Genomic DNA, 15,419 nt, shown 5'->3' on the forward strand with positions numbered 1-15,419 from the left:
TTTGTTTACCATAATTTTTACAATCAAGAGGTTTAGTCATTAATTTGCCATACTCAGCAGGTTAGCTAGCATGATGTAGATGTTTTTTATCGTGCCCTTAAATTGTAGTGAGACAGCTTATCATGTCAACCTTATCTGGATCTATGGATGTCCATGTGATATAATTCTTGCCAGTGAAGGCCAGAAATCTCACTGAACCTAGATGATATGATGATTGTCATCTGCTAACAATCTGACCATAGGAATGGGATTCAAACAGTCTTGCCCTCCATACAACCAGTAGGACTCTCCACAGTTCAGATATCTCTAGTTGAATTCCAAAACCTGATTACTTATCATCCTTTTTTGCTTGCAATAACACATATGTGTAATGAAAGGAATATTATTGATTGGCCAATTAACCATTAGGCTTTTGGCGCTGACTTTCACCTTCTTATCAAGCAGATGTCCTTCAGGACTCTGATATGAAGAGGGATGGATAATCAGTTTATTAAATTTATTCAATTATTAGATCCTAGTCATAAGTTGGGGCCATGGAGATTTGGTTTATGGCCACTAGATTTGTTGATGATACACAGTTGTTTGATCATGGCTTCATTACAAAGTTGGATTACAGGATCAGTCCTCCATTTTTCTCTTCTATTTAGATCCAGGGCCTTCCAGTTTTCATTTTGCATTTATAAACTAAATCATTAAACAAATGCCTGGTCTAAATGGGGGATTGATCCTGAAATCCATTTTGTGACTGAGCTGGCCCTTTAACCATTGATTCCTTCTGGGTTAATGGGGCTGGAACATGTAAATTATATAGGGGTTTTAGTAGCGAAACCCAATTGTCTGTTCTCTATTTATTGAGGAACTATCTCATATAGTTCAAGTGTATATCACCGTCACTTAATCACTGTAGCTATAAGTGTTAAGATGAGGACGGAGGCTCTGTTAAAGAGCTCTTCTAAATACGTCCGGTTGGTGTGAGGGGTTGAGTGACAATGCTTGTAATACCCGTCGAGGGAGAACGGTAATGTACGTCCTCCCTCGAGGGAAGACGGAACCATCCATGATGGCTCTCAATAACGTCTTCCTCTCGTCAAGGATATCAAACTACTGCCGCAAGAGGTGGCCAGAAAGCCGGCTACTTAATGCCTTAGCTCAGCACTAAGTGACACGACTTCCCGTGGGCACACCTTAACACGTGCTCTGAACATGCGACCTCATAGCTAGTGGAAAGTTACAGAGGGTGATAGAATATAGAAATCAAATGTAATTAACCCATTTATATAATACTTCTGCCTATAAGACAGGGGCTATTACATGACTACCAGTGGTGAGTAAATGGCCCGAGTTCCCAGCCTCCCTTCTAGTTCAGACTTGGTGGCTTTTGGACAAATAAAATGAAGTTTAGATACAGTTTCAATTCACATGATTGGGGTGAAGCAGAGGTATAATTTTAAGGGGAACTCTCTTTGTCGTCTAATTTTTCAGTCTTGAATAGCAACACTTATTTTCTTCAGAGACCCACATTTTTTAGAAATGAGGGGCCAGCTATGAGATGTAAATATAACTGCTTTTCTAAGCTAGTGCAGTTGTTGTAGTGAAACAGTATACAATTTGGTGGATACAGTGTCCTAGATATAGCCAAGCTTTCCCTGGGTGGATTTTCTCATTGGCAGGAAAGTGTTAGAGGAATGAATTTGTAAGCCAAGTTTTTTACTTTCAAATCAGTGTTGGAGCTTGCGTCTTAAACTGTGGTTCAGTCCAGGTTATAGCCGCTAATACAGCATTTTGATTAGATTTAACAGAACAGTATGTATCCATGTCTCAGAATGCAGGTAACTGTTTGCTAGATGGTGTCCAGGTAAGGTTATTTGGCAAGTCTTTTGTCTTTTCCATTTGACCGTAAAATTGGTTTTCATACGTCAGTCCTTTGTTTGATCTGTAAATGGAATGTATTGTATCAAATTTTGTTATTAGAGCAACTTTTATTACTTTTTTTTGTTTCCATTTGTAATATATTTCTCAAATTTTCATTCAACCACTTTACATTATGCTCTTATTTTAGCAGCACAGTGACCAAAATACTCTTATAGGTATTGAATCGGACCAAAGTAACTCGGAAGGAGAGAAGAGACTGTGAGTTGTTCTATCTCAAGTCCTTCAGTAATGAGTATTACAAGTGTGGGGGCACAGAAGATGGATGTACTGATGTCCTCACTGATGACTTCAAGCGTAAACATCCTGTGTATCTGCAGCTTGTAAAAGGTAAATGTTAATATAAAGAGATCTTGGGAATTTAACAAGATTGTTTATATAGGAAAGCTTGTTAAACTTATCAAGCTATCTGTCTTTTACCCTATTGTTATATAGTTATAACATTTACGTTTGTTATTATTAGTCATCATCATCATCATTTCAGTTTTACAGCCATTTTCCACTCATGAATTCTTATTGATATAAATCCGAGCATTCATCTTATATTCATACTTCATTCATAGGAATTTGCTCCTCGGAACCACTACTTTGTAAACAGAGCAGATAAGCTATAAAGCCACACTCCCAACTTGTAGAATTATGATAAAAAAATTTTATTCACCATATTAATTGCATACAAGTACCCACAGATTTAGATGTCAAATTAAATTAGGAATGGAATTTTTCCTTTCCTTATGTTATTCATCAAAGGTTAAACATTTATGTACTGCTCCAACCTTTTATATGGCAGGACCAGTGAGCAAGTATTGGATTAGCTTTAATACTGGCATCTGAAACACTTCTCCCTCACACCTATACTGTACATCACTCCATCTTTTAGTTGGTGCTGCCTTATTAGAGCCAGGACTAATCCTCACTGGATAACCCATATTAATTTTAGCAGATCATCATCATCACTGTTTTGTGGCCATCTACCTCTACTTAAAATGTCACAAATACTCCTAATACATAGCTGCCCTCCTAGCTTTGAATAAGGTTTCTTTTCTTTCAGTGTCACAATAAATATTCTTCTCACCCTTCTCATTTAATCTTGCTTGAGCTTATATATGTCATCCTCCTTAACTGCCAATATTTCACTGCCATAAATCACAATTGTCACACCAGTTGCATACATCTTTCCTTTCCTGTCATTAGTAGAGGTGGCAGCTCCTAAACTTCCTCCAGCCATTTCTAATCTTTGCAACTGAGTTAGTTACAGCACCACCTCTAGCTCTAATCATGTTGCCCAGGGAGTAGAACTTGATAACACAGTTCAAGGATATATCCCTAATATTGAGTTCCTCCATTCTTGCCAAGGTCATATGATTACATGAGCATACATACAACAGCAGCATATTGCAGTCTGTCATTTACACCAATGCATCTCTTGTGTCCCCACCCTCCACACTCACTACACATTATTGAGTTGCTGTCAACACCTTTCTTACAGACAGCACATGCCCATTTTTCACTTCCCACCACAGATCTCTCACTCACCACTGATTTTGGTCATAAAAAATTCTTCGTCAGTCTTTTTGTGAAGATGGTCCAGATATTTTTAATGGGTTTTAAATCGGATAAATTCCCTGGCCACTTGAACACTTTTATATTCATGTTTTGCAAGTACAGTAAGTCCTCGCTTAACGTCGTGGTTCCGTTCCTGAAAACCGTGACGTTAATGGAAACAACTTTTAAATGAATTAATTTTCTCCATAAGAAATAAATAAAATACGGGAGTTACGTTCCCCAGTCTTCCTTTGCCCCATAAAATACATTACATATACAGACATTCAATGACATAGAAAATAGTACTGTATATATATAAATAAACTAAATCATTTTGTATTGGACTCACTGATGGACAGAGGTGGTGGAGCGAGTGTGTGGTGGGTAGTGGAGTGGAGGAGGAGGGTGGCAAGTCACTGAGACCCAGTGGGTGGCTCCTTCTCCCAGTTTAAAACCTCCATTTTCGTAGCAAGGCTAATGGTCTTACGTTGCTTCTTCACAACACTAGCATCAGTAGCACTTGATGGATGCTTGGAAGCCTTTTTGAATGATTAGAGTACAGTATTAAGAGCAAAAACACTTAAACAGGCATGAACGCTGTGGTAGCTTAACAAAGACTGGCGACATTTGGAGACGCCGTGACGCTCCGTGGGTGAGAGCGTAGCGCGCCAAGATGAGAGAGGAAGATGCACCGTACTAAGTAGTCCGTGACGACGTTATCCTGAATCGGCGGGATGTTATCCGAATTATGGGTATCTAAAGAATAGCGACGTTATAATGAAACAACATTATCGGGGGCAACGTTAAACAAGGGTTTACAGTATTGAATAACTGTTGTGGATGTGTGAGAGGGAGCAAGGTTATGTTGATCAACCCCCTGAACCATCAAGACAGGACCACTCTCACCAAACTGTCAAACATCCAGATAAGATGTTCTGGTAGCTTTTCTTGTTATGGTAAAGTTCCGTTGTATTCATTGGAAGGAATGATGAATTCTGTTCAAAGTCTAAAGTTCTGAAAATAAAAGTTGTTTGTGAAATGAACCAGAGGTTTGTTCCTGATGCCTAGGGTTTTTTGAACGACTGTTGTACTTCTACTTGTAATTAAGTTGAATTTTACCTAAAAAAATTATTTTGGGTCATTATATTTATATTAAAGCTGTTCAGGACTAATTTTTACATGCCATCATTCATGTATCAGTGAAAAGAACTTTGAACTTCAGTTGTTGGTGAAATTAAACTTTAGCAAATTTTGAATGGTGTTGTATACTGTACTTCAGTATTGATACTGCTCTTTAATCATAATAACCCAAGTTTTGGTCTTAATGTATAGTATTCTGGAAATGACTGCTTTGTATTTCATAAAGAAACACCGTGTTTCATCACTTGAACAGGAAACAACACTTCTGTTCTCTCTTAACAGTGTAAACATTCTTTACTTATTTACTCCTTCATTTATCCTGAGCAAGTTTCCTTTTCCCCTTTACTGTACTTTGTCTTGCTCAATGTCAGGACATACACGTTCCTTTCATTCATTACAACTCCAGTCATTCCTTTTTATTCATGGTCATTGCAGTTATGTACTTTCATTTACTTCACTTTTTCATTTTGGTAACAAAAATACAGAGGTGATGATACCAGCCTCATGTCCCTGGGGCTAATTGCACTTATGTATAGGCAGTTATTTATCTTTTTCACAACTTTTGGTGTTTTACAGATCTTGGCTCACCTGTGGATGAAACTGGCTGCACTAACCAGAAAAGTCAGAAATTGAAAGACCTCAAGATTGAATTAAAGATTGTTACTCTTGATGATGATGAAAGAGAACCCTGCTTTAGATCATTTTTGCCATCAACCAGAGTGGCAAAAGTGAAAATGATGATTAAGAGGCACCTCAAAATCAATCCTGCTATTGATCTGAAGCTTAGCTACTCTACAAGTAGGGTGAGTTTTTATGTAATGGCAAATACAGTATATAGTGTACAGTGATAATTTACAACCCCACTCCTTGATACATAACTAGTACAGTATTTTGATATGAAATACATTTTATCTTGCGGTCTTTCAGCATTATTTTAAAGTGTATGGATCATTCAATAATTTTTTTTCTTCATAAAATATGCAGGGAGAGATGAGACAAGTGTCTTAGTCAAATCTGTTTACCGAGGCATTCTCTTGTTTCCTAAAGACTGAGGATATTTGAAACAGGTTAATTTGAGCTGAGGGAAATTATATGACAGGAAATATGTACTCTGTGGCAGGGAGTCTAACATACTGTTAGTCTGAGGTGTAAATGAGCTTTTGTGGAAGAAGGTTCTGCAAAATGGAATTTCAACAAAAAGTTGAAGGCCCTCCTAGATGTCCTTTTAGGCTGGTGGAAAGTATTTAATGATAGCACTATTGAATGTAGCTCATCAGACCATTGATTGTTTAAGTATAATATCTATAGAACAGGGAAATAAATGAAGTATCCCCATAAATGTGCAGTGCTGAAAGTGATCTGGTATGGTTATTGTTGTTGATTGTTTTGATGGTTTTCGATCTGCACTGAATTGAGGAGGCAAAGCACCATAGCACCAAACCCAGCCTACAGGTCACATCAATATTACATTTGCGAATGCATAAAGCTAACCTGAATGGTTGCTATCTGTACATCTGTAAGGTAGGGCCTCACTCTGAACATAAGTTCAAGTTTAATTGGAGTAGTTTTGGCTAAATTTTTGACAAAGTTTTCATGGTAAGACTTGACGTAGGAGTGATTTCTAAATCTCAATGCAGTGTGATGATTGGTTGGTAGTTTTCAGAATTTATGCCGAGTGGTGTAGCATCAAGCCTCTTACAAAAACAAAAATATTATATACTGTAGTTTGTTTTAGTAGCATAGAAGGAAACCAAATTGGATGTACTCTGCTTAATTATGTGGATGAGGTCTTCCTGCAGAGAAGAAAATGTCTTGTAGAGCATTAGAAATGTTATCATGAAACTTAAGCATTCATAGAGATGGGTCTGTGAAGGGTTGAGTCATTTGTATTGGAGTGAGTGGTGTTGTTTATCACTGAAAGTAGATATTTAATGTCAAAATAATGTTCTCACACACTGTCCTGTTTATTTATGGCTATTCTCTAGAGTACAGTAGACCCTTACTAATCGCGAGGGATAGGTTCCAAGAAATGGCGCGAATTGGCAAAACCGTGAATAGCAACTTGTACTACCCTACCTTAGTGCACTACTGTATACCTATACCAAACAACTGATCAGCCGTGGCAGCACTCATACCCTCTTTTAACTTATCTAATAATAAAACTTTCTTTGTCAGGGTCATCACTAAATTCTGCCTTTTACATTTCACTCCACTAGCATCACTAGCACTAACATTAGACAGTCTTTTAGGGGCCATTTCACACAGAAACACTAAAATTTTGAGAGTACAACATGAGATGCTGCATAGGGTGAATCGTTGTGCTGCAGGTAAAGGCTTGCAAGCTAGCTACCATAGCCACCATCTGCTTACCGCGAATTGTCAAAATCGCGAATCACAAACTTGCGAATGGCAAGGATCTACTGTACAGTGTATAAAAACAGACAATGGTACTCATTTCAAAATAATTTCTTCCTTTATCCATTAATTTACTACAGTATGTGTATTTTATATAAATTTGTGAATTTTGTTATTGCATTATGTCTAAATATATTATCAAAAATATTTGTTTACTTATGATATTGGAAATATATTTATGCTAAAGTGACTGATCTTGGTGATACACTGTCAGTTAGGTATGCTGTGGTCCTTCTGAGGTCGGATACTCTAATATTGGAGCTGGTTTCATTGTACAGTACAATAGTTCCTTTGTGCTGGACTCATGATAAGCATTTCGCAATATGTAGCTCTATGTCAGTTTGCTTAGTTCTTCAATAATATTTTTTTCTAGTCTCTGTGAGACATCTGTCTTACCCTGGATTCCCTGTTTGGGATGATGTATCAGGGTGAATATTTCATCTTTGATATTTTTGTTTAGTGATGCAGTACATCTTGTTGTAGCGCAGACTTAGAGATAGGCAGAGATACTTTTGGAAGGTTTACTTAATCTCCCAATTCTAAGGCATTAATTACCGTCGAAGGGTAAAATTTGTGAGATTTGTGACTGGAACTACATTTCTAGATGGTGTGTCTGCCACTACTTTCGCACTAGCTAGAAGATGTTTGAATGTAAGTGGATATTCTTGTATGGTCAGATACCAATGGGCAAGGTGTCTAGAAAGGTTCTTCCCGTGAAATACGTAGCTCCGTCACTGCTGCGTGGTCTGTGTGTACTGTTATTGGTTACTCAAGGATTAGGTCCCCAAAATATCAGGGGTGGATCCAGGATTTTATGTGGGGAAATCAGATTTTGGGTGAATGGAAATAAATTTCCAAGAAAAAGGTAAAAAAAAAAAAATGTTTTCTTTGGAAAAAAATTTGAAATTTCATGAAATACAGTACCATTAACAAGTATAGTAATAAAACCAAATACAGTTTATGGTGGTTGTTAATTGACAATAAATGACTTATACAGATTAACAATACAATACAGTACAATGGGGTGTCAGAGTATTCGTCCTCACTTATATGCGTCTGACCCCCTGAGCCGTCCTTACACTTGAGTCTCTCTCTCTCGCAGGAGCTAACTCACCCAGCATCTCTTTGTAGCTCAGCGTGTTTATCACTTGTCCATACAGTACTCATTTGAGAAGAACAAAATTACAATACTGTATAGTCTTCTAATGTGGCTTAGTAATAAATAAAATAGTACAGTATAATACAGTGAACCCTCGAAGATCCGGACTAAAAGGGGGCCACCTGTCCGAAAAAAAACAACTGTCCAAATCTTCCGGCGAATGTACTAAATGTATAAAAACGATAAATGATGATATAAAAAACACCAAAAATACAGTACATATTATCCTGATCACTTGGGTTAGTTATCCAGACTTTTTCCTGTGAAAAAGCCATCATTTTGAGCAACACACTTTGTTGTACTCAAATGTATACTGCAGGAAAGGAATTGTTTTTTATCTCTTGTGCAAACTATGTGATGTTTACTGTATATTCAAATTATTTGCTATCTTGCAAGGATTCCAGCAATGCAAGTTATATTCTGCCAAGATTAGTCTGTAACATTTTATAAGATAAAAATTTTAAGCTTAAAACTACCTTCACCCTGTTTTGAGAAGGCTTCTTAGGGAGGCTTCTTAGCCCAGAACCCACAAAGTTTTTGTCCGAATCTTCCAAAATCTGGATTTACAGGGTCTGAATCTTCGAGGGTTCACTGTATAAAACTAAAAAAAAAAATGAAGAGTATGGGTGTATATATATGGGAAATATAAAATAGTGGATGATGCAGACGACGCACATGTACAAAAGTGTATGTGAAGTGACTGATATTAGTGCACTGTACTCGCATAATGAGGACTCCATGTATTTCTTTGGCCATTGAACCAACATTTCTCTAAATAGTGTTCCTTTTTCTTACAAATGTTGCAGTAGGTCACCCTCTCCTTAAGTTTTGTTCCTGTATTTTCTGTGGTTATTCTGAAGCGAGAGTTCTAGCTCAAGTAGTTTTTAGTTTTTGGAACTCTGGTAAATCTTATCAGCATAGTTGACATGTGGTGAACTCTTCTTTGTGAACTTCCATTTATGGATCCTGTAGAACCAGAGAACATTGTACATACAGGACTCTGTAATTTGTGTCATGTTGTCTAGTTATTTTATTATCTCTAGTCAATCCAATTTGAGGATGACAGTTGGGAATTTTTGGGATCTCATTTCAACTACTGTATGTTGTCTACAGACCTTTACAATCTACCATTCTACAGACCCATGCAATGAAACCTCCTAAACTACCGGTGCAGTACTGAAAAAACTAATAAAATCTGTCTTGAATGTTGGGTAGTCAAGACCAGGTTGTGAGAGTGCATTTGCGGTCAGCATGAGACTAGAAATTAAAAATATGAGAGAAAGACTGTTCGTGTGCTTTACAGACTGTTGATGCCTTTTTCAGAGGAAATTATAGGATGCTGTACTGTATATACTTCTCTAAAACAAAATGATAAGTTAAAGGAATTTGGTTACAAAGGTCAGAAATAATATGTATTATGGCTGAGAAACAACAAAAAACATTGCCAAAACCATGTTCTCATAAATTGTTCCATTTACCATTAACACAAAACCAGATGACACTTGGTATATCAAATTAGTTTTCTTTTTGTTTTCCTCATCTATTATAAAATCATTTGTTGTAATTCTAATATGTACTTGAAATATATTTATGCAGTAAACAGTGCACTGATATATAGTACAGGTAGTTCTGCTATAACGCGATAATTGTGTTCTTGTAAAATATCGTGTTATAGAAAATCGCGTAATAGAAATAACAGGGCTTATGGAGAAAATAGGGTTAGGTGCAGATTACTCGAAATGGAAAAAATTTAGTAGTTAGCCGAACACAAAGGATAGCAGTCTAAATAAATGTTACATTCATATCTAATAATGAAATCATACAGTAAATGTAACACTTTACCTTGAAAAAATATGAATGTAACTTGATGGGGGAGAAGGGTGATTTTGAGGTTGATAAAATCGAGCTTCTCTTCAAGTGTTATATCCTTTCTTTTACGATCATCACCGGGAATTCTATCACCAGAACACTTCTTGGAGATATTCTTCTTTACCATATTCACAGTTAATACCACAAAATTGGAGAAATAGTAAGCAAAAATCGCGTTATAGCAAACAAGCGTTCGCGTTATACAAATATCGTTCCTAATTCATAAATTGCGTTAGAGCAAATTCGCGTTATCAAAACACGCGTTATAGCAGAACTCATTGTATCCCCTTGGAACTGACCACCACGGCATCATCATCAGCCATGAGCCATGCCAGAACATTGTTTGTAAAGATATCTTCCCTGTCCTTTTTAGTCACACATTTTCACAGTGTCTAATGTTGAAGTTAGTAAATAAACTTTTAACTAATTTGATTAGTTCATATATTATATTCTAGAGTACAGAAAAAAATACAAAACAGTCAAATGTAATTGAGAAAAATGCCAACTGCCAGGGCTTTTGAAGAACATTTACAGATAAAACATGATTATCTGTTTACATGTACTGTAATATTGCTAGCTACTCTGGTAAGATGAAAAATTAATAAGGAGTCCCTAATATATTAATCACAGTTTGCTTTTTTCTCATTACAGTACAGGGGTATAGGATTTGACCAATTGTAGCAATGCAAATTGATTTTTTTTTCATTATTTATGTACCTGTACTGTTTCTATAATTACATGAAATTTATTATCCCTCTTGAATTTCAGGGTGGAGAAACATTTGAAATTCCAATGGACAATGACATGCAAGAAATAGCATTTTATTCCATCAGTACAGGAGACATACTGCTTGTCAGGTGGTAATATTATGTGTGCGTTGCTACCGCTGGTATTGTTATGTGAGTATATATACACACACTGGCTTGTATAATGTAATGTAAAATTACAGTATGTAGATGTATGCTATTATGTATAATGGAGGTAAATGAGAGAAAACTGTATAGGGACTTTAACACCTGCTGTAATGTTTATTATGGGGTGTAGGGGGAGCAAGACAATATCTTATACCACAGGCAGTAGACTGCTCAGTGTGAGTCCTTTATCAGAGGGGTGTTAAATTGAATCATTTGTAATATTCTGTCCTTTCTCTCCCTCAAATTTGAGTACAGTAAGATCTTGTATTTCGCGAGTAATATAGACTGGAAAAGTTGCGCCAAATGCAAATACTGTACAAAAAGTAATGGTAAAAATAATGTTATAGACTAGCCACTCTACATCAACCTCTGATTTTCCAATTTATAACCTCCAAATGATACAAATTCTGCCTTTATTGACCTGATTGTGCTTTCTGGAAAACCAGTAATCTTTCTTATCTCACGAGTTTTTAGGCCTTCCTCAAGTAACTTATCACATGCTGCTTATCCTGCATCGAGACTTGGCAAACTTAACTCCCTTATGATAGTCCCGCTTCTCCTTTTCCTTATTTGGCTGCTTAGGTGGATCTGTCCCACCAGCACCAGTCCAGTAGAGGTAGAGGCCATTATCCTGACTCGACAAGTGGTAGCACCACCCAAGAAAGCATACAATAACAGCCCTAACAGTCGGTAGCATGGCGCGGGAGTAACTATTACGAGGGCTATGACTTCATACAAGACGGTGGCCAGCTGTTCTGTCTCGTGTCCTGTGAAATGATTGCCAAATGGCAACCCGGTATTTATTTATTTTACTTATTATAATTATATTTATTTACTGTATTCTTCACATATACTGGTACAGTATAAAGGTGGCACATTTCATCCAGGCAGTCATGAAACTGGCTCAAGAGAAGTGTGTGGCTGCTGCCTGTATGCCCTGACTTCACACATGGGGGGAGGGAGTGTGTGGCTGGCCAGTTACCAAAAAACATAGTTATGCTGCAACATAAAATATTACAGCGTTCAGCTAGATGGATCTCGCAAACTCACGATATTTTATGCCAAATATAAGACTTGGTTACATTAGGTAGTGCTCGCAAAATTCAAAAACGCGAAATTAAATCGCGCAAAATATGAGATCTTGCTGTACAGTACTGAATTTGGTTCAAGGACGTTTACAGTTTTATTTAAAACAAAGATCTTTGTCAATATCTTCTGCATAGAAAAAATAAGTACAGGAAACTGGAAAAGTTAAACATAAGAACACTTGAGGACAGGTGGACCTCAACATTCAAGTGAGTGCCATAAACCTCAAAACCACAGGTGTTAAAAATTTATAAATTAAGAATAAATAAATACAGTAAAGATATAGTGAAAAGAAAAACGTTACTTGAACTTTCCAATGATGATGGTGGTTTTAATCCACTCATTATTGAATAATTTTAAATTTTCACAAAAAGGCATCAATGTTTTCTTTATCTTTGTATCAGAATCATTTTGAGCACTTATTTTACACTTTGGGGCATGATTAAGACTTTCATAGATGACTCTTCAGGAATGTAAAGATCAAATGCATTAAAAGTGTTTAATGACATCTTTACTTATAGGGTTCATTCAGAAAGGTATGTCAGATGCTGACAGAGTTGAGGGGCTGGGTGCATTATTGCTTTTATGCACTTATCCTAATGCTGAATGCTAATTTTTGCCTTGCTACCTGTATTTTAGTTTAATTTTTTTTGTTGGAACACAAGAAACAATTTATGTGCACCTCAAAGGACATTACTCAGTCTAGCATTTATATCCGGAGCTAGCGGATGGCAGCACCACTAGGGGTCACAGCCTCAAGTTAATGAAGCCACAAATACAGAAAACTGTCTGAACTATAACTTCTTTGGAGTGAGGGATGTGAACTCTTGGAAATAATCTACCAATGAATGTTGTGATTGCACTGAGTATGAGTTTATTTAACCAGACTTGACCAACGCTGGCACTTTTAGCTACATTCACGTGCCCGTATATACCCAGTACCTACAAACAGTGCATAACTGAGAATAGACTGACCACTCAACTGGCTGGTGAGTTAACCAGAGAAAAAGAGTATAAATTATAGTAAAGTAGAAGTACTGTACCATACAAGTACAGTACAGTATAGCTGTAATTATTAAATGACTTTCTTTATATACTTCAATTTATTTTAGATCTGCTTTGGAATACCTTGCCATATTTAACCTCCAGACCACAATTTGTTGAAACCCCTTACCACTGGTGTTAAAATGGTACAGTATTTGTACTGTATGTTTTAAGTCATTGTGAGTAATCAAAATCATGGATGTCAAGTATGTGGATGTTGAAGTGCACCAAGACAGGTACCGTACTTGTATTGTATACTGGTTTATGTAGTTGTAAAAGCATTAAATTTATTTGCCTGGAGAGCAACCATCAGGTCATCACAGCTAACACACACAAACATAGAGAATGGTCATAAAATGATGATGATGATTGGTGTAAAGAGTAATATTAAATGCATTAAAAAACTAATGTAAAATAAACCAACAGTATTTTTCATAGAATACAATACAGTACTGTACAGTAATAGATAAATTTATTAAAACTTATGGAACTATGATTTGAGTCAAGTCCTAGTGTATACACACTCGAGTGTTTTAATCAGCTGGTTGTAGGACAAAGTTTTGAGAAGAAACCTAGCACTATCTACAAGCTTACAACTTAAGGATGCACTTAAGGTACTTGATAACATAATAAATGACTGCAAAGCAATTTATTTTATAATTTATTACTATTCCTTCATTCTATGTGTAAAAAATAAAGTGAATTGCTGTTTTTGTACTTCCCAAGTGCAGAAGTATTAAAAAAGTATATATCAAAAAGAATTATAAATGAATGATTGGTCCTGAAGCCAAATAGAGTACAGTATTATGTTAGCATGCAGCATTCTGACTTGAGTGATTTGTTCTTAATGTTTTGAGGTTCAGGACCTGGGGAAAGCCATATTATAAGTACAGTTGTACCCCGCTTAACGCGGTTTCACTTAACGCGGTTCATCTACTCATATACGCGGGAAGCGGCGCGGGCACGATGCGCACAAGGTCGCCCAGTCATCAAAACATTACCGAGTTCTTCACCCGCCACCCACCACAGCCGGCCCAAGTCAGTGATAGTGATAATTATAGTGAGGATATGGACTTGTATGGACTTTGAGGGGTTTGACAAAGAGGCCCTGCAAGCCTCTGTGGTGGATAGTGATACAATTGATACAGGTGATACAGGTGAGGGCCAATAATCTGCCCTCTGCCTCGGAACCAACCCCCCATCCCCGTGTGCCCAGCCATTTTTTCTACTAATGTAAGTGTTAAAAAACCTAATATTATTGATATTTCTCTTAATTATTAATTGTGTGTGCATACCATCATAAAGTGAAGATAATATTTTTACTACAACATAGTTGTGTGTCGTCAAAAAGTGGAGTTTGGGGGTCGGGCCAGTCTCTATTGGAATTAATCCCATATGTTCTGTTGTTCACTTAACGCGGTTTTCACTTAACGCGGTACCCTGTGGGTTCAATTGACCGCGTTAAGCGGGGTACAACTGTATCTTTGACTAAATCCCATTTCAAATATTATCTTTAGATAAGGGAGAATAGAAGCCAAGGTTTCCCTCACAGCCAGGAGAGGGCAAAAGGATAAAAAGTATTGATGTCACTTGGGGTGTAAAATATTCCGACACCCTTAGCTGTTGCAGGTCACCAATCTTGGGTGGATTCCAGTATCATCCATTCATTTCCAACAAACTTTTCATACCTATTGAGAGAAGAGAGGGTGTATAAGTCACTAAGCTGTAAAAATGGGATTTCAGAATCAGCCCTTCATTTATGAATTGTGTCACTGCTTGGTGACTCAAGTAACAAAAGCAAGCTAAAACATATCTTGTTATGGTCGGGTGTGTGCTGGCTGTCTCTCCACATTTTGTTCTCTGCTTGTCCTCTCCCTCTTCAAACATCATTAATATGGCATCTGCACCTTCAAAGAGCTATAGGAAGGGCATGAAGCTCAAGTTCCTGAATCTTCAGGAGAAGAATAGAGTGTTAAGACAGGTGATGCTGGGGCATCCATAAATATTGTGTGTGACGAGTTTGGGATCAAGTCTAGCACATTTTATGAAAAAAAAAATCTGGACAAGTTTTGGAAGTCCTCTTTTAAGTTTGAAGGACCCTGGCAACTCAGAAAATTGCAGAAAAGAATTAAGCCTGTAAAGTTTAGTGACTTGGATCAAGCTGTGTACAAGTGGTACAAGCAAGAACTTGCATCTGGTGTCAATGTACAAGGCGTGGACATTCAAAATGCTGCAGTTCACTTTGCACAACACTTCAAGATAAAAGGCTTTAATGCAAGTGCAGGTTGGCTTTTCAATTTTAGAAGCTGTCATTGCTT

General features: G+C 37.0%; 1 protein-coding gene across 1 annotated transcript in view; it reads left to right on the plus strand.

Moving 5' to 3' along the window:
- Window positions 1-13,749, plus strand: part of LOC121855460 (tubulin-specific chaperone E-like) — a 24,814-nt gene extending 11,065 nt beyond the window's left edge. Inside the window, exons 10-12 of the mRNA XM_042350400.1 lie at window positions 2,088-2,259; window positions 5,191-5,417; window positions 10,826-13,749. Of these exons, the coding sequence (XP_042206334.1) occupies window positions 2,088-2,259; window positions 5,191-5,417; window positions 10,826-10,921 (495 nt within the window). The 3' untranslated portion in view covers window positions 10,922-13,749. The remainder of the gene's footprint in view (window positions 1-2,087; window positions 2,260-5,190; window positions 5,418-10,825) is intronic.
- The last annotated feature ends 1,670 nt before the right edge of the window (window positions 13,750-15,419 follow it).

Source organism: Homarus americanus, unplaced genomic scaffold (assembly GCF_018991925.1).
Source record: "Homarus americanus isolate GMGI-L3 unplaced genomic scaffold, GMGI_Hamer_2.0 scaffold48406, whole genome shotgun sequence".
NCBI classification, from domain to species: domain Eukaryota; kingdom Metazoa; phylum Arthropoda; class Malacostraca; order Decapoda; family Nephropidae; genus Homarus; species Homarus americanus.